This window comes from Monopterus albus, unplaced genomic scaffold (assembly GCF_001952655.1).
Source record: "Monopterus albus unplaced genomic scaffold, M_albus_1.0 scaffold206.1, whole genome shotgun sequence".
NCBI classification, from domain to species: Eukaryota; Metazoa; Chordata; class Actinopteri; order Synbranchiformes; family Synbranchidae; genus Monopterus; species Monopterus albus.
In genome coordinates, this window is record NW_018128086.1 from 958768 (window position 1) to 978776 (window position 20009).

At 40.4% G+C, this 20009-nt stretch overlaps 1 protein-coding gene across 3 annotated transcripts; it reads right to left on the reverse strand.

The window, feature by feature from the left end:
- Positions 1 to 627: 627 nt before the first annotated feature.
- On the reverse strand, positions 628 to 18970 carry zmym4.1 (zinc finger MYM-type containing 4, tandem duplicate 1). Of its 3 annotated transcripts, none has more exons than XM_020618494.1 (27): positions 18699 to 18970; positions 15875 to 16724; positions 15121 to 15270; positions 14893 to 14969; positions 13688 to 13840; positions 13036 to 13268; positions 12425 to 12620; positions 11977 to 12180; positions 11655 to 11805; positions 11444 to 11559; positions 10933 to 11112; positions 10627 to 10777; positions 10249 to 10421; positions 10030 to 10159; positions 8504 to 8599; positions 8390 to 8427; positions 7958 to 8102; positions 7540 to 7652; positions 6789 to 7014; positions 5913 to 6143; positions 5592 to 5701; positions 5266 to 5443; positions 4786 to 4937; positions 4343 to 4457; positions 3980 to 4228; positions 2281 to 2407; positions 628 to 2202 (listed from the first exon to the last, which is right to left on the reverse strand). In XM_020618494.1, the coding sequence occupies exons 1-27, from the start codon at positions 18774 to 18776 to the stop codon at positions 1965 to 1967; spliced, it is 4860 nt and encodes a 1619-aa protein (XP_020474150.1). In that variant the 5' UTR covers positions 18777 to 18970; the 3' UTR covers positions 628 to 1964. The 3 variants fall into 3 exon arrangements, with proteins under 3 accessions (XP_020474150.1, XP_020474149.1, XP_020474151.1); XM_020618493.1 differs by having other exon boundaries at positions 10015 to 10159; positions 18699 to 18969; XM_020618495.1 differs by lacking the exon at positions 18699 to 18970 and adding an exon at positions 18368 to 18692 and having other exon boundaries at positions 10015 to 10159.
- Between the last annotated feature and the right edge of the window lie 1039 nt (positions 18971 to 20009).

The following is a 20009-nucleotide window of genomic DNA, read 5'->3' on the forward strand; positions in this document are numbered from 1 at the left end:
ATCCTGGTCACTCCTAAAGAGAACCTCAACATCCTCATCTCTGCTACCTCCATCTCTGCCTCTTGTCTTTTCCTCACTGCTACAGTCTCTAACCCATACAGCATAGCTGGTCTCACTACTGTCTTGTCTCTATTTATCCAGGCTTGGGACTGGCACAGAAGTCACTGGCTTGCAACCCCTATGGCTAGATTATTTATGCCACATTTATTTGATGATTTTGTTATTAGCTGCTTTACAAATTGAGATTTTTTCATGCAAGCAATATAAAGAGTTGATATATAAAGTAAAATTCAAACAAGTACATCTGAAACAATTAGTTGATTAATAACAATTAATTGACAGTAATTGGCAACTAATTTATTTGGTTATTTTGGTAATTTTTGCAAAACTCTAAACATTCCTTACAAGAATTACTTGTTCTGCAGACCTACTTCTGGAGATTTGCTGCTTTTCCTTTTGCATACATACAAACACACAATTTTTGTAGTCCTGCTCAACAAATATAAATGATAAAATAATCTAATTATATAATTATACTTCTAAAACTTTTAGTAGCCTATAGTAGTAGCCTGATTATACGTACACACTTGACAATCAAACATCACATTGACACAACTATTTAGTCTCACTGAACAACATTTTTAGGTGTTTTTTATTTAAAAAGAACATACAATAGAAAATACTGAGAGAACCTTGGCCGCTCTAGAGACTGGGGGTTAATATAACCAAGATATACATTAAGGAACAGTATTTTTTTACGTCTTTACTTTAGAATACAAGGGTCATGAAAATGCAGATGAAATAGCATGCTGAAAATTAACTAATTTTAGTGTTCAGTCAACAAAAGGTCTAAAACTGAGATTTTTTTCCCCAAATGGCATGACAGTTGTCAGGCCTTTTATAAGATACAAAGCTGCATTCATAGAAAGGTTTCTTAAATGTGTTCAGATCAATTTCTAACCATTTTTCATCAAATTTAAGAGCATTTCCATAGACAAGGTAAAAGGAAATACAGGAAACAGTTTGATGCTTTCTTTTAACATATTTAAAAATATAAAATCCTCCTCATCATCATGCCTCCATCTTTCCCCAGTCACTGTAATCTCACAATTGTCACCTGACCTTTTAAAGGTAAGAGTTCCTGATGGACACAAAACACCAATATGGAAGTGTTTTTGTATAAATTCATCTTCTACATTTTACCATGGGAAAATGGAGGGGCCTGTAAAAAATTCAACTAATCTTGAGATCATTACAAAAGAAAGATCCACTGTCATTTCACAGGTCGGTTTCAATCTGCAATTTACGATTCATTTCAGGAATTATGTTATAAAGTGTGTGAGGTGGTGATTTTGTACTTCCATTAATGATTTTCCAACTAAAATCAGTGTATAACAACTGCACAAGTAGTGCATTTCCTCTTTGACTCTGGGATACTGACACTAAATCATGCCACTGATGGATTGGTGAAACTCTGTAAAAACTGTACTACAGGTGTGGACTCAGCATGATGGCTGATGATTTATATCTACATCACAGCTTGTCTTTTGGTGACGGCTTACTACTTCATCCCCTCAAGAACAAAGATCTGCCTTATAAAAAAGTCCAATTTGCACAGGAATATATGGAATCAAACACAAGGCAGGAACAAAAATCATATTATCCATGAGAATTGTTTAGCAGACAGAAGTTCAGCCATGTGTCTAAAGCTTAGCCAAGTCTTGCATCTTTGCTTCCAAGTTACACAGACACTGTGCATTTGAAGACAAACCACGCTTCTCTGTCTGGCAGAGAAGTTCAACAGTTTTACGAAGTGACTTCCTTTGCAGTTCAGCACATTGTGGTCTATGACTTATTCTGTCCATTTGTGTTTATTGAGCCATGTTTGAATGAACATTTCAGTCAATCTACAATCATTTACAACATAAACTGCTACACCAGTAAAAGATCGCGTCTGCTTTTCATCACTCTAACACCTCCTTATCGGGTATAAAAGGTGGGTCATCAGGTGCATGCTGCTCCGTTTCTCCCTCTTTCCTCTTCTTGAGGTGCAGCTCCCTGACGGTGAGGATGCGAATGAGCATGGCCTCCATGGTGCTGTCGTCCAAAGGGGTGGAGGAGAACCACAGGGGGCTGTTGGGGACGCAGCAGCGCTCAGGGTGAAGGTAGAACAGGTTGGTGCGCTGTTTGACCGACTCTGAGCTGGAGGGACAACAATTATCAGTGTGAACACAGTGACCAAGAGGCTGAGAAGATTAATGTGGAATGTTACATACTCACCACTTTGAGAGATAGAACTCGTAGAGTCTGACTGGACAGCGGAGAGGGTTCTCTGTGTTCTCCATCATCTCCAGGATATCCTCCTTATTCTCCTCCTCTTTACGCCTCTTAGCTGGAACCTCCAGATCTGATATTATAAGTAAACAGACAAATAATAGACACAGATAAAGTGATAAAATAATTATACAGACTGTGTGTGTTTCTTTAGGTCAGATCGAGATCAGTGTGAGTCCTTTATTGTACATATTATGGTTCAAATAGTGGTTCAGAAATAACAGAGTGGAAATGATACACTATATTGCCAAAAGTATTTGCTCGTCTGCCTTCACATGCAAATGAACTTGAGTAACAACCAATTCTTAATCCATAGGGTTTAATATGATGTTGGCACACCCATTGCAGGGATAACAGCTTCAGCTCTTCTGGGAAGGCTGTCCACAAGGTTTAGGAGTGGGTTAATGGGAATTTCTGACCATTCTTCCATAAGCGCATTTGTGAGGTCAGACACTGATGTTGGATAAGAAGTCCTGGATCACAGTCTCCGCTCTGATTCATCCCAAAGGTGTTGTATCAGGTTGAGGTCAGGACTCTGTGGAGGCCAGTCAAGTTCTTCCACACCAAACTCACTCATCCATGCCTTTATGGACCTTGCTTTGTGCACGGGTGCACAGTCATGTTGGAACAGGAAGGGGCCATCCCCAAACTGTTCCCACAAAGTTGGGAGCATGAAATTGTCCAAAATGTCTTGGTATGCTGAGGCTTTAAGAGTTCCTTTCACTGGGACTAAGAGGCTAAGCCCAGCTCCTGAAAAACAACCCCACATCATAATCCCCCCTCCACCAAACTTTACACTTGGCACAATGCAGTCAGACAAGTACTGTTCTCCTGGCAACCGCCAAACCCAGACTCATCCATCGGAATGCCAGACAGAGAAGCGTGATTCGTCACCCAGAGAACACGTCTTCACTGCTCTAGAGTCCAGTGGCAGCGTGCTTTACACCACTGCATCCAACGCTTTGCATTGCACTTGGTGATGTAAGGCTTGGATGCAGCTGCTCGACCATGGAACCCCATTCCATGAAGCTCTCTACACACTGTTCTTGAGCTAATCTAAAGGACACATGAAGTTTGGAGGCCTGTAGCTACTGACTCTGCAGAAAGTTGCCGACCTCTGTGCATTATGTGTCTCAGTATCCGCTGACCCCACTCTGTGATTTTACGTGGCCTACCACTTCACTTCGTGGCTGAGTTGCTGTCGTTCCCAATCACTTCCACTTTGTTATAATACCACTAACAGTTTACTGTGGAATATTTAGTAGCAAGGAAATTTCACGACTGGACTTATTGCACAGGTGGCATCCTATCACGGTACCACGCTGGAGTTTACCGAGCTCCTGAGAGCGACCCATTCTTTCACAAATGTTTGTAGAAGCGGTCTGCATGCCTATCTGCTTGACTATATACACTTGTAACCATGGAAGTGGTTGGAACACCTGAATTCAATGATTTGGATGGGTGAGTGAATACTTTTGGCAATATAGTGTATATTCCATTCCAACAAAATCCAAGGTTCTAGGTAGAATTCAATCCTTAGGATTCAGGTTTAAGAGTATATTTTAAGATCTCTGTTATTACCACATGTACCACAGTACCACATGAAACTACAATATTTCACTTAGAGCCTCAGCCATGACGGTACCTGGCTCTGCCTCATTTATGGATATGGGCGGGTAGAAGCGCAGGAAGGTGGTCTTCGTGTTGTCCGAGTTGGTTTTGGTGCAGCGCATGACGTGGGCAAAGGACAGCTGATGGTGCTGTTCCACCGTGGTGAAGCCAAAGTATTTGCAGCAGAAGAAGAGCAGAGTGTTGAGGAGGACTATGGGGGAGTACGCCCCGAGCTGTTTACAGTTCCACAGAAACTCCTCCTCCACACGGGAATGGATGTAACCTGCAGAGGAGAACAGAGCCGACAGAAATTTGGTCACATGTGGTAGGTTTTCATGAGACAGACAGTGAGACAAACTGAAATAATGACAGATTAAGAATGTCAGTGTTAACTCACCACTGGCTGTGACTGAGGGTTTGAAACCTCTCAGCATGTTGGTGAATTCAGTGGAGAACTTGTTGTAGAAGCGATCCATGAATATGTTTTCCACACGACCATTGTCAAACAGGTACTGCAGCAAAACAAAGTTTCAGTATTATAATATGATGAGAACATCTGTCATTTAGTTTGCAGTACTGTAATATATTAGATTTTAATGCTGTTGTACAGCCAGTGTATAATCACTGAAATGGTTATCAAATTTAGATTTTATCAAATGTGGGATCTATGGATAAAGCTTAGAGTTACAGGGTTATGTTGTGTTTTTAATTAGGTTCTGTTAAGGAGTGGCATTGTAAAGATCTTTCTTGTGTTCAAGTCTACATACGCTTATATAGGACATTTAGGTTCTACCTGTTATATCCTAAGAGCTTATGTTTGAAAAATGCTGCTTATCTCACTTGTTGGATGCCGAGGCAGAGGTAGAACAGGCTGTCGGGGGAGTACGGCTCTCCGTTTGGTCGCTTCACTTCAGTGATGAAGCAGCAGAGGCCATAGCTCAGCTCAGCTGTGGTGCAGCGTAGAACATCCTCCTTTAACTCCATGGGACGTGCTGAAACAGAAGATATAAGGAGTCCAAAGTAATGACAGGTTAAAACATGTCCCCAAGTTTTCTGATGGAGTCTAAGTTTAAAGGAATCAATGCAAATATACAGTTTATAATAAAATGAAAAAATTCAATTTAAGATATCAAATGACAACTGGTCAATGTTTTGTCTTTAAGTGCATTACCTAAGGATGTTAACCTGTATGTGGCTTTCATCATCCCCTACAGTTCACTGCTCACCATTGTGGCCAACTTCATTAAAATGTATTATTCTGACACCGCTTGTCTTGAATAAAATTGTAGAAATAAATATTTAGTCTACATCCAGACTTACAACCGAAGCGTGGCTTCTCCAGGTTGGGCTGAGTTTGTCTCCATTGAATCCATCGCTTCCAGGCGTCAACTCCATATTCACTCTTCAGTTTTGGGATGTCTACAGCCACAGCCTTGTTGGAAGAGCCTTTCTGAGACTTCGCTTCGGCTGCCTTAGACAACCGCTGAGACTTACGACCCTTGAATAAAATGGAGAGTACTGGGAGGGGCTGTATCATGAATATGGCTGTGCAAATCTAAGCTATTCTCTTGTTTCCAGCACATTTTAGCATTATGAAACTAAACCTGCGTCTCAGCTCTAATTAAAACCAAATCTGGTCTACTTACCGCCTTTTCTCTGGCCTTCCTGTGAGCTTGTCGCCGTCGTGAAGCAGCAGGCGGAGGACTCTGAGGTTGCTGAGACTGCTCTCTCAGCCGGGCCATCCTCTCCAGAGATTCTACCAATTGCAGCACATTAAACAGACAAACCAGAACAGTCAGACCAAAGTTTCAAAGGTAGTTGGCATCATTTAAGATAATAACTTGAAGGTTTGAAACACTGCAACCTCCAGCTAAACTCTTAAACATGGTTCTAGGTGTAAACAAAACTCAAGTGACCCCTGACTGTTGATGAGTTTTGAACTTAACATATTTGTCTCATCTTCTCACCAACAGTAAAGTCAGCCTCAACATCCATGGGAGGTGGAGCCAGAGGCGGGGGCTCGGCGCAAGGCTCACTGGGCATGCCCACAGGAACATCTATAATTGGAATGAGCTTCTCGTGGGTGAACGGTCGACTGGTTGACTTGGGGCCTGTGTCAGAGGAGGCGTCCTCCCAGTTGTTGAGGAAACTGGCCAAGTCATCCGTATCCAAGTCGTCACTATAGTTACTGACGTGGTCTGTTAAATACACATGAGAGGGGGTCTACAACCAGTGCAATGAATTTTTCTCATATTAAAACAAAGAACAAAAATATCTGTGGGAAATAATTTGATAATGACAGAATGAAAGTTCAAGAAGTGGACACATGCAGTGCAGACAAAGCACACATCCTTGCTGCTCATGTTAAAACCAAGACAGTAAGTTAGAAAGATGCGTTTACATGCAAGTTGTTTGTTTGTTTGTTTTTTACTATACTTATTTTTTTTAAATGCAGATATCTGGTTAAACCTGGATGACTAAAGCAGACTAGCTGGAATTTTTCAAACAACCGAATTAAAACATTTGTAAAAATTGTCTTAGCTTTTGTTATATTGACCAAAATACACCTTAAATTTGAACATCTGTTCATATAAATATCAAACGCAGGATTTTTGTCTTCACATCAGTTTTACTCTTTCACACACACACATAAATGTTCACAGCCTGCCAGTCTTCTGTTGATTGAGTAAGGCCATGTTATAGTAAATGACTTTTTCACCTAACAAAACAAAATAAACTGATTATTTTACATTCTTAAACTTTTATAAAGTCATATTTTACCTTCATCTTTAATCTGCAATATTTTGGGTGATGCATTAATAGGGTAAAAATAATTCTCTTACCATCTGGGGCTAGTGCTTCCTGCCTCTCCATCTCTCTCTCCACCACTCTCTCCTTTGGTCTCTCCTGTTTCTTGTTCTCCTCATCTTCCTCTGCCACCATCTCAGCCATGAGGATGAGCTCAGCCTCAAAGGGGTCAGACGGGATCTTTTCCTTGATCTGCTGGATGGTCTCTACAATGCGTTCAGCGCTGTCCATCGTCACAGGAAGGAACATGGGCACAGGCATCTGTGGTGGACAGGTCAAACGAATAGCAGCAAGTAAGCAGGGACTAAATGCTAAAGACCAACTATTCCAGTGTCTAATATACACGTTTTATTTTGAAAATCTCACTGATACAGGCAATACTTCTTTATTCCTCTTTGTATCAGTATTTCATGCAGTATGAAATAAAGTGTATGTACAATGGTGCTGCATGTTTAAGATTTTCATGACTGGCTAGTTATGTAATATGTGTTTGTCAGTGTCTGTGTTGTTACTCTGCTGGTCATTTGTTAGCTTAGTGTCTTACTGCAGTCCAGAGTCCAAAACAAATTTCGCCATGGGGTCAAATTGGTTGATAACAGCTGGACAGTTCTGTAGGTGTCTCTTAAAGCATTCACTGCTACACAATACAGCCGTGTGAAGCTCTACAACAACATGCAGCTACAAAGGCTATAATAGCGAAAAACATTTTAAAAATTAGGTCAGAGTTCAAATTTAAAATGAATTATGCAAATTATCCAGGCTCAGAGGTGGTTGTAGAGTTTGTACCGGCAGAGGTAAGCCCACTGGTGTGGGGGTACACTGGCTGTACATGTTCATGGGTACCGGAACATACACTGGCACCGGAACAGGCAGAACCATGATTTTAGGGAAGATGCCATCTACAGAGAGGAAAAAAGAGAAACAGAAAAGCGCTGGGCTCTAAACTTTGATCAAGACCAAGTTCAAGGACAACATAACACATCTTACATGACATGACAAATTTTTGTTTCCAGCGCGTTTCATGTGCACTGGGTGATCAATGCATAAAAGATCGCAAGGTTCTAGTAAGATTCACAGAAAATGATGATGAGTCTATGGACTGAGGGTGTTTCACGCTGGACAGGTTGTAAACCCTCCTGAGGCAAAATGTGACTTTTAATGACGTTGTTTCTACAGATGTCTCACGTCTGGGTGTTGCTTTTACCTGTCTGTGCCTCAGCTTCAACGGTCTGTGTTTTACAGGAGACCCCTTTATTTTGCACCAGTGGTCTGCAGAGCAAGGCCTTGTTCTTCAGGACTTTTGGTGCAGGAGAAGGATGAGGTTTCACTGTGTCTGTCTGAATACTGATCTAAAGGACAGGCATGACAAAAACTGTAAAAACTTCCCAAATTAATCATGTTCAAAAAACAAACTGAAAAATAATGAGCTTATAGAAGCCGGAGCAGAGATCCTCACAAATGGCTGAAGATGTGACCTGACAACGCTAAAGACTGTTCTCGTGTTACACATTATGAATTACTGAGAACACCTACACTTGTTTGTTCACTTGTTTTTCATTTAATCTGTTACCTGTCTGCATTTCTAAATCACTGAATTTGACTGCATATAAAATACATACAACATATGCCAACTTACATTTCCTGTGCTCTTGGATGGAAAGTTGGAGACTGTACCTGTGGAGACAAAGACAACATACTTCACAACAAACAATGACAATAAAACACTTATGTGTGTGGTTTTATTTTGTACTTTGCTGGGCAGTTTTGTCAGAAACACTGGAATTTCCTGTTGGAGAGCCTGCAAGCGAGATGACATTGGCAATGACAGGTGTGGCCTCCTCTGCATCTGGAGATGAGAGACAATAGAACATCAGGACACACAGCGGAGTCAGCTCAGTTTTCTCCACAGTCTGCTTCTCTGAAGTGTTTCAGAGATGAAAATCAATCCCATTTACATGCTTCCATTTCTGTATCCTTTGTAGAGCACACAGCCTCACAACTCAGATCCTTAAACCCACTACAGCACCGGACTGTACAACTACACTGTCATACAAAGGCAAGTGCAGCAACTACACAGTGAAACTGAGAAAAATGCATTTAAAGAATTTGGGCTGTCCAGTCAAACATGACGTAGGTAGATTAGTGAAGAAAAGTTCATGTATAAAATCCATGAGCAGATTAGTGTTAATGTCTCTCAGGAAGAAAAGTTCATGTATAAAATCCATGACAACTGATCTGACCTATGACCCCAGAAATGCAGATACTGCACTCTGCTTTTGGGTGACCTTAAACAAGTATACAAACATTGCAAAAGCAAAGTGCAATATCCACAATCTAAATTTGTTCATTCAACTTTTTGTTTTTCTGCTACCTTCTTTCGCAATAATTGGATTAGATGTATATGGCCCAGTCAAGAAACATGAACAGGATTATCAATCAGATCATCATGAAGTTGTCAGAGTGGATATTTAAAGGGAGCACATAGGCTAAAATTGCCTGTCATGTGTAATCCCTTAGTGGCTAGCCTGCTAGCTTGCTCATTGCTGGTTAACTGGTTATAACACTTGTTATTTGCCAAACTAGTCATTCATATTTTGTTGGCCGTCTTCCTTACCATTTTCTGGGTATTTGTGTGTCGGTGTGTGAGAACTGTCATCTTGCAGTGATCTGAATAAGATTACCAAGACACACCACAGTATGTGCAGAAAGCAAAGTCAGAACCCAGCGACTTCACAAAGAAACTGCAGTTACCGTGCTTTGTCTTGGTTTTTGTAGTTACTGTAAATTTGACATTATCTTCTCTGAAATGGAACATAACTGAATCAGGACAGTCACAAGATAAAACAGGTGCCACACAGTTCATTTACCGTCCTAATCCAGTTTTGACTAAAAAAAGTGTAGTTACTGTAGTTTGCCTTTGTACAGCAGTAAATACCTGATTTCTGTGAGACAACAAACCCTCCTAATCTTCTACCTATCTACATATGTACAACAATTTTGTTAGTCATAAATCAAACTTCAATCACTATGCACCTCATAAATATAATGTGTATGATGAGTCTCAAATGTTCCAGTGAGGTGCACGTTTTTTTGCTCCTAGGTTCTCAGGTGTTTGTTATTAATAGGCTCTTACTTTTTTATTTTTAATTACTGTGTGCAGTGTTCATTTGTACCTTTGCTACCTCTAGTTTTTTTTAAGTTCCATAAACATCAAACCAGTGTTATAAACCTTAATACAGAAAATTACAGCATGATACACACCTTTGAAGACCTCACCTTGTGAGGCCACCTTATCACTGCAGAACTGCAGCAGACAAGTCAGGTCACAGAAGTGTTTGACCTCCCCCAGCATGGGAAGACTCTGTTTCAGTTTCCCTTTGTGCCCACAGGTGTCACACTTGGCAACCTGAGAGAAAACAGAGAGCAAAGTTTAGCTGTGAGACCATCATAATCACATTAACTTTGATTCTAATCACTTTGTTGCAGTTTACTTACATGGCAGAAAAGCATGGTGTATTTGGACCTGCAATCCTCAGAGCAGAACTCCTCTGTTGAGCATCCGTACTGTGCTGTCACCAGCTTCTTTGAGACACAGTGGCAGTAGACGCAGGAGTGGCAGTGTTTCCCCCAGTTTTTAGTCAGGTCGTGTCTAAACAGGAGCTTACAACCTGGGTGGAGAAAAGGGAGAGGCTCTAGGTCACAATGCTTTATTATAAATGCTCACACTGCTTCAAACTTGTAAATAATTAAATGTGCTGTAATTCCGGTTGTTCCAGATGCTTTTCGATGTAGCTTTGGACAAAGCAAATTTAAAAAAAACCTAGAAGATAATGCCTTAGTCCTGACGTTACAGCTTTCCAACTCTATCCTTACCGTCGCTGCAGAAATAGCAGTCTTTGTTGTTAATTCTCTTGGCGTCTCTGGTGATCTTTTCGATCTTACAGTATTCACACAGACTTGTCACGAAGTGTGCCTTTTTGTATTCATGAGCACAGTCCGTGCTACACACAAAAACCATCTTGTCCTGCACACAAACACAGTTGGTACAAACTGTCAGAAATGTCAGTCACATGTTCAACAAGCCCTCAGGATAAAACTGACAGAAATTAAAAGCTAAACAATGGCTGTATTCTCTAGTACAGTGTGGGTATGTTAATAGGTCTTTTTTGTACACGTTACCTTGATCTGGATGAGTTCAGGTTTGAAAGTTATGTTGCGGGTACACTGGAGACAGTTCAGTTTCGGTGGTCCTACGGGAAAATCTTGCTGAGGTTGGGGAGGTGGCACCTGGATTTGGGTGGATCCTATGGGCAATTTGGTGAAAACATTCACCTGTTTCTGGGAATTCTTGAACTTTTCCTGCAGCACAGAACATATGTGAAAGGTCCATCCTCACTCAAAGATTACAGACCATTTACTTGCACAAAACAGACTGGATAAAGGCTAACATCATACCAGCACAGATTTTACTCTGCTCTCACAGATTTTTGCCAGATCGATGTGTAGACTGAGCATTTGTGTGGGTGTTTCAACACACACATAACACTGGTCAACAACCAAAATGCTCCCAAAACAAATAAAATCAGTCTTTGCTAATACCAGGCCACTGAAAAAGAACACATCTAAAATTGTTCACTGACTCTGTGTTGACTTTTGGTGCAGGCTAAACTTCTATTTTGCATCTATTTACCTGAAAAGCCATGACACATGGTAGCGTACAGAAGTTCCTGATAGAGGTATCTGACATGGCCAGGTGGTAGGCCGGCACAGTGTTTTTCCCACAGCTATCACAATTCAATCGAGCACCTGTTGAAAAGAAATAAGTGATATTAGAAAAACCAAGAGTGAAAAGTATTAAATGTCACCACTGAAAATCATCAAGGAAAACCTGGCGTCAGTACCTGATGCACTGACAGTTTGAACCTTGAATGCCATCACACAGCTGCTGCTACAGAATAAGCTCACAGAGTCGTCACTGTTTTTGTCATCAACCGTCTCTGCCAGCAGACGAGCAGTGCGACACATCGTACAGGGCTGGGTTATGTTAGTTTTCTGTAATGGAATAAGATAAAGAATGAGAGATACATCATAAGAACAGATCCCAGTTTTGCTTTAAACAGACTCTGAAGACAAGGGAAGGGATTTTTCTGTTTTGACTGAATACTTTATGCTGCTGTAGGCTGAGTCATCTGCACCAGTCTGACCTAAACAAATTCTTCATACCTCCTTGTACTTGGCCAAACACTCAGTGTTGCACAGAGTTTTGTTGCCCTCTTCCACCTTTAGCATGAGTGGTTTGGTGTGGCTAAAGGAGCCACAGTTCGCACAGCCAGCCATGGACAAGTTGTTTACGGTTCGGAAACGGTTAAAACAGGCATCACTGCAGAGTTTGTGAACAGCACCGCTCAGGATCACCTCATGCTTGCTCTGAAGAAACAGTGAGTCAGGAGGGGATCATTATGTGTTTATACACTAAGGAACAAAAAGAAGATACAATAATTTACAAATGTAAATTTAAGTTGATTAAAGATATACTGATCAAGAGGAAATGAGTTAAGTATTTTGATCATTGATTCCAGGCTCCTTAAAGATTTTCAGTTCCTTTAATCACTACTTTACGACATTTTACAAACAAACTAAAGAATTGATAATTCTACTCTGTTTGACTTACAATGCAGTATCTGGTGCACATGCTGCAGAGAGACTGTGGTGCTATTGGCTGTAGTTTTTTGGTAGCAGTGGTTTGCCTATAGTTGGAGGCATTTTTCTTGTAGTTGAAGGAAGTCAAGCAGTTCTGGCTGCAGAATTCCTTCATGGCTCCTTTACCATCTGGAGCCAGGATAACGTCCTGAGGCCGGAATATCACCCTGATATAGATGAGGGATAAAACCAGTAAGGCATTCAGATTCTGTGATAGCTCGACACTTGATACTACTTTAAACAATGAAGCTTATCTACAGGTATACAATTAATTACTCTGCTCTGTCATAAATATAAAAAGAACAAATATAGACAGATGTGGCTACAATTACAATCTTTGTGTTGATGTTCATGTCTGTAAGAGATGTGTATGTAAAAACCGCTGAGGCCTGCACAGATTTAATTGAAACATGTTGAAGTGTACATAAATACCAACAAATATGTCATATGTCACAACAGTGGCAGGACCTGACTCTCCAGACAACATCCAGAGTTAATATGAGAAAACAGCCTGAGTCACTTGTATTCTGAAGACAGCTGTTGTTAAAGTAGGAAAACAACACTGTTTTCTACTGAACTAACTTCTGGCAGTTGTAACAGATCTTAGTGACTCCTTTGACTGTGGGGAGAGATGTCGTGAGGCAGGCGGTGGAGCAGAAGAGTGCTGGGGAGCCCTTCCGCTGGAAAGCTGTCTGTCCCTTTATCAGGCTTTTCTTGCAGTGGGAACAAGACATGTGCAAAGAGGAAGGGTTGGCGATGGGCAGCGCCTGTGTTACTGGGGTCACAGAGAAGACTGAGCCGATCTTCAAGTCATCCTGTCACCAAGAGACAGAGGTCAGTGATGGTCCAGTAAGTCTGGAACCATCAAATCTTGACTGAAGGTCTGGTATGAGATTACATTATTTTCAAGAACAAGACATTCACATGTTCACAACAGCAGATGTTGTCTTTGAATTGAGTAAATACGCACTCCTATGTTAAATTACATTAAGAGTGTTGCATGATGGGTTGTTTGAAACCTTATTGTTGCTAAGTTTCCTCCCAGTCTGTTTAGAGTGTGTCTTGTTCACACAACAAACAGTCACTTATAGCAAATGTTTTCTCTAATTAAAAAAACAACATACACTTCATGAGTCTTGGGCAGATTAGATATCAACCTAAATCTAATCATTTGTATTAAAATGACACTGACCTCCAGCAAAACTTGGATCAGCAGTTTCTACCACCCACCCACCTTTGCAGTATTAGGCTCATCCTTCACACTTGCTGTAGACGTAGTGGATATTAGAGCCTGTTCGTACTCCTCATCCACAGGCTCATCCTTCACCTTGACCAAAGGTGGAGAAGGAGGTAACGTGACAGGCTGAGCTGCTGCCTTTAAACTCTCCTAGAGCACATGATGGAGATTTGGAGAACTTAGTGTCAACTTCCATGGTACCATCACAATCCACAGTATTCTCTGGACTAAAAAGGTGTTATAAAAGTGAAGAAATGAGAAACCTGAGATCAGACATTTGAGTGAAGCACAGCAATATAAGGTACAAAAGTCATTCTTTTCCATCTACCTATCCATCAAGTCTTGGAAAAAAAACTGAACAAAAGAAAATTGACAATCATAGTACTTTTATTTCTATTCAAGGCTTGGGCTGTTTGAGAGTGCAAGAACAAAGTGACTGGCCAGTGGGGCAGCCCAACTCTCCCATCTCATGCCTGCTTTCAAAAATTACATCCCTTCTCCTCACCATCATGGCTACTTACATAGGCCGTGTAGGTGAACTGCTCCATTTTTTGTCCCCACCAAATTAAAGCTAGTTATCACAAGAAAGACTGTGCGATGTGCTCATTTAAAATGCACAGCCATGTAGCATTTAGCCTGACAGCACTATGTGCAACATTTCACTTACTGGTAAAGAGCGTTAGCATGTTTGTGTTTTGCAGTGGGTTGATGTGGCTGGACAAACACACAGAGGTGCAGCCGCTGGCACCAGAATGAAATAAAACAATCCAGAATATTGAAACCACAGTAACAATGATTAGCACCGATCAAAGTCACCCAATGCACAAGGAACTGGTGCTTTAAATGTCTCATAAAAAGTTTTTAATTATTTCCCCGGGAGCTAATGTGCAATCTTTGCAGATGATCTCTCTCTTTTGTCTCCTGTGCTGCTCCTTGCAAATGCAAATGTTTGGTCATCCAACACTCCACAGACAGAAAATTGAAAAACAAACAAACAAAAACAAGTCCAAAACCTTTATTATACACTGATCTAACAAATGAAAAATACTGTTTTAGACAATTGAATCAAATGCCCTAGTGTTGATTTTTTTAAATGGAAAATCAAACTGCTAAGTGTACATGGGTCATATAGGTACAAGATGCTTGTGACCTAAAACATGTATTAGTCATAAACAGAGACAGATTTTCTTATTCATACTTACAGTATCTAATCTTGGTATTGATAGCTTTACTACTTTCATCCCATTCGTCATGTTTGTAGGTGATGAGCTGTCCCTTCCTACAGCAACATAAACATGCAAATTGGTTAGTTGTGAATAAGGGTAAATAAATACATGCAGAAAACAACAATCATTGATCTCAAAAGTGATGTAGAAAAAAGCTGACAAAACCACGACGTGATTTGACAGCTGTCCTCTTTAGTGACTCGCCTGTACTGGTTGTGGCTTCAGACAAGGGAGATAAGCTGGACTGCATCAAATCTAAACCCATTTTCACATCCTCCTCTGCAGGTGGTGGCAATACAGTGGGTTTCACATCAGTTTCTTCCTCAACAGAGTTACTGTCCTCTGCTGCTGAGACTGAGAAGGAGAATTACAATATACAAATGAATGGCATGTTGCAGATGACTACTTTTGAAGAAGCAAGATCCAAATATAAAAATGTCTTGACAAGGAGTTTCTTCCCTGCTGAAATTCCTCTGTGCTCCCATTACACTACAGGGCAACGAAAGTGGCGTCAATGGGTTAGAGGATCATTTAAAAAGTTACAGAAAGGCTTCTACCCCTGTGCAGCAATGAAGGTACAACTCACAAACTGGCAAAAATCAGAACCGCCAGGAAAGAAAAAGTTCCCAGAAAACCTACCACCATCTATCTATTTGTAACAATAATTTAAGGCAAGGTATAGGAATACGTTACCTGCCATACAGCTAAGTGTGCTGCATAACCAATAAGCTAACAATGTCACAAGTAGCTTTTATATTCAGCCTGGATTGAGGGTCAGACTGAAGTAATAAATCATGTACAGCAGCACATTAAGGTGATCAGAGCCTTTACCTCAACACACATTATTAACAAGTTTCTATATGCCATAAGTCAGTATATATTCAATATGTATCATGATGCATCACTGACACAAACTCTGTGATAAACTCACTGAGAAGCACAGCTTGTTCCACTTTACCTGTATTTGAAACAACAGGTGAATCACTGCTTTCTGCATCTATCAAACTGCTCCGTTCCTCCTCTTTCATATGAGCTTCCTGTTCCACCTGATCCACTGTACCAATATCCATCATCTCATCGAGGTCCTCAACTGTAGGAACCCTCAGCTTACAGCTATGAGGCTCCTGTTCTGGTTCTGTGCCGCTGTCCTTGGTGTCAATGCCAGCGTCCAACTTTTCCTCAGTGTCTATCTCCTTGTGATCAGACGCTTCCAACTTTTCCTCAGTGTCTATCTCCTTGTGATCAGACGCTTCCAACTTTTCCTCAGTGTCTATCTCCTTGTGATCAGACGCTTCCAACTTTTCCTCAGTGTCTATCTCCTTGTGATCAGACGCTTCCAACTTTTCCTCAGTGTCTATCTCCTTGTGATCAGACGCTGTCTCCATATCTGTGTCCTCACTCGCATCTGGTTCTGTGGGGCTTTCCTCTGAGCTCTTTTCCTTTACTGCAACATTGTCTGTTTTTAACTCAAACTCTTGCTCCGCTTTCACCTCGGTCGCCTCCTTTTCAGACTCTGAGGTGCTACCCGGCTCAGCACCGTGAACCAAAACTGGGCTGAATATCTCTTCTGTAGAGAAGGACGACTGTGAAGGTTCAGATGCAGGAGAGGGAACCGCGGCTGCCTCTGTTTTGGTATGTTCAGTTTCTTTACTTTCTGTTTCCTTTTCCTCAGCAACAAAGTCATCTGCTTCTCCATGTTCAGACAGCCTAGCAGGGGATCCACCAACAGGCTCTGGGTCTCCAACTTCCGCTGATTTTTCTGCCTCTGAAACAGCTTCCGTGGACTCTCCATCGGTCTCCACTGATACCTGTGTAGAGCAAACAATTAACAGAATTTTATTTTAAGACTTTCATATAGTTTGATAGTCTAGTGTTAAATGCAACTATACAAAACCAGGATGGCTGTGAAACACCACATTCCAGTATGAAAAGGAAATTTCAATATACCGTAATTTCCGGACTATTAAGCGCACCTGAATATAAGCCACACCCACTAAATTTAAAAAAAAAAAAGTACATATATAGGCCGCACTTGTCTATAAGCAGCTGGTGTCCACATTGTAACATGAGATATTTACACAGAAAGATGTCTTTTTGGATTGAGTCAGTTCTTCACGCTGCCTTCTCCAACGTCTCACCATCGATTCATTGATGCCAAGCTTACGTGCAGCAGCTCTATTTCCTTCTTCGACAGCCAGATCGATCGCCTTTAACTTGAAAGCTGCATCATATGCTTTTCTTCGTGCGTTTTCCATGATGAGGGTGTGTGCATGAAGCGCAAAATGCCTGATCTGGAAAATTTAGTGAGTGCATTTGATTTAATTCGAACAGTTTCATTGGTCCACTGTGACCCGTTCGGTAATTTCATTGGTCTGATGTGACGAGGCTAAACGTATTGGCGGCATGAAGCTCGTTAGCCGGTAAAAATGTATAAATTAGCCGCATCATTGTTTAAGCCGCAGGGTTCAAAGCGTGTGAAAAAAGTACCGGCTTATAGTCCGGAAATTAATTGTATTATTTATTTGCTCCAAATACAGAACTGCTTGTGTTTTGCCTTCCTGTTATGCAGCAGACAGAAAAGTAAGATAAAACTTTTTACATTTTCAAGACAGACACCTGTAGTTACATTTTACTTTGCAAATTCAAATTAATAATACTAAAATGATCATATAAATAAATGAAGATACGACTTTCCAACAGCTTTGGGGACATTTACAAATCAGCAGCTTATAAAGTGATTAAAATTCTACATACTTTCAGCAGCTGCAACATTAAATGATGTAATATATTAGTAATTATAATCAAATATCAATTATTCTGAAATTTTATCACTGTACATTAGTATTTTACTTCTGGCACTTTAAGTATATTTTGCCAATAATACTTTTGTACTGAAGTAACATTTTGAATTTCACAAATTTTACTCATTTTACACTGTGATATTTATGTATCCACAGCTGCTTCCTGCGGATAAAGCAGTAAAATACACTGAGTAATGAGCTGATAAAACAGTAACTGCAGCTATGACGTTACCGACGGTGAAAGAGTTATAATTAACGCGCAAGGATTTTGGTCAAAGGCCTGAGTTAAGGCTCCTCAATTTAACATGCCCACATGGAGTCGGTTGCAAAACCGAGTCCTGCATAATGTCCCAGAAGAAAACGTACAAGACTTTACAATGAAGCTAGCTTGAATGTGATCATAGCCGACATGCATGTATAACAATAGCTATAGCAAAACGCAGGGTGGAAGCGTATAAAACAACATTAGCACATGTGTGCACGCACGGCCACTTTAACCATATAAACATGACAGTACAAGTTAGCTTGTTGCTGATATAACGTTAGCAACACTGCTCGTGCAATGTAGACACAACTAACGCTAAGCTAAAATTACTGCTCTACTGGCAACAACTACAACCTAACATTTTAAAAATGGAAAGTTTAATTACCTCTCTCTGAGCTGCGTCCTCGGATTCGGCCATGTTATGTTGACTAATCAAATGATTTCTAAATAAAACAATTAGCTAGGTCACAATTCGCCCAGCTAGTGCTAGCTTGCTGATCACAAATCTGCACACATCTGTACCTGCTGTTATCTCGATAAGGTTAGCTAGCCTTTAACATGTAAATATGTTCACACACTACAAAAAGTAACCAATGTACTAATTAAGTAACTGTTCTAGTTGGAGTTATGCCATACCAACATATACCAAGGTCTTCATATAGTGATGTTACAGGGAATGTATAACATTGTAACCATAACAGAGTGCAGAAAATTACCGCGCCAGCGACTTGGACAGATGAGACTTCATTGGTGTCCAGACGTTGATGTCCATCGCCAGTTTCCGTAGTCGCCATCTTTACGCCAAAAACCTTGTTCTTTGCTTTTAACGAATAAAATGCTATTCGGTGCTTTTAGAATAGGCTCTACAACCGAAAAAAATATATTTAAATGTGCGCTCTTACTACATAATTAGCATCCATTGTACTTGTTGCAGAGCATGGGTCTTCTTCGCTTTCCTTTTAGGCAGTTATCAAACATCGGGAGCTCACTATCGCCCTCATTGATGTAAAATGGGTACTGCTTTTGCAAGCTAAGTAGCCAAAAATATAGAGACAACACCGTGAACATACTTTGGGGTAATTTTTGTCAGTTGGTCTTATTCATAATTAGAATCAGCTTAATTGCCCAGGCTGTCCCTGGTTTGTGCTCGTCATGTATTAGCATTAGAGTTATCCCTCAGTTTCTCCAATGTTTGGAAAACCAGTAATATAAAGTAACTAAGTGGCCAATGTTTACTCAAATACTGTACTTAAGTAGAATTTTAAAGGTACGGTTGAGGCTGAGTATTTTCATTTTATGATACGTTGTGCTTTTAGTGTGCTTTATACTTTTGTCAAGCTGATGTTTGATTTTTGCTTTGTTCACTCTGATCAGAATGCATGAGAGCTATTTGCACAAGGTGCAATGTTGCAAAAGTAATGGCTGCTGGTAAATTATTGTTTGTTTTTGTTTGAGAGTAGTGTACTGTCTTAAATGACAATAGTATTTGACTGTTTTTAGATAAATTATACAGAAAATAGCAGGCAACTGGCTGCCAGTAAGACACTATCAATTTCAAGATAATCCCTTTATAGTGAAATTGGAGAGGCACATGATGACTGCAAAAAAACAGCTACAAGATACCACGTGACACAAAATGATCACAAAGTGCATAGAATGACCACAACAGGTATCAAACTATAAGCAGCAAATAAAATCCAATGCTGGTAAAACAGTAAATTATGTATATATTTTACTGTCTATGACAACAGCTTGGTAGATAAAGTTGATTTTGTTTTAATTAAGCACAGTAGCACCAACTAAACAACCAACTTACAACTTACTAAGTGACTTTGGGCTGAAATCTGAATATCATGGGTGATTGAAGGTGTGACATGAATGCTGTAGTGTTAGAAAAAAGCCCAATTCTTTTGTTGGAAGCACGAAAAGTGAAGACAGGAGAGGACTGTTTAAAAACAACAGAAAGTTTACTGAAAGTCTGAGCACAGGTAGGCCTTACAGCGCTGGGATCAGAGGGACAGAGCTCC

Excerpts from the sequence above, each read along its gene's own strand:
- zmym4.1 (XM_020618493.1), bottom strand. The coding sequence starts at position 18,776 with ATGGCGACTACGGAAACTGGCGATGGACATCAACGTCTGGACACCAAT. Across the intron at positions 10,160-10,248 it reads ACACCATGCTTTTCTGCCAT|GTTGCCAAGTGTGACACCTG; the intron begins GTAAGTAAACTG and ends GTTTTCTCTCAG. Across the intron at positions 8,600-10,014 it reads ACAAGGTGAGGTCTTCAAAG|ATGCAGAGGAGGCCACACCT; the intron begins GTGTGTATCATG and ends TCTCATCTCCAG.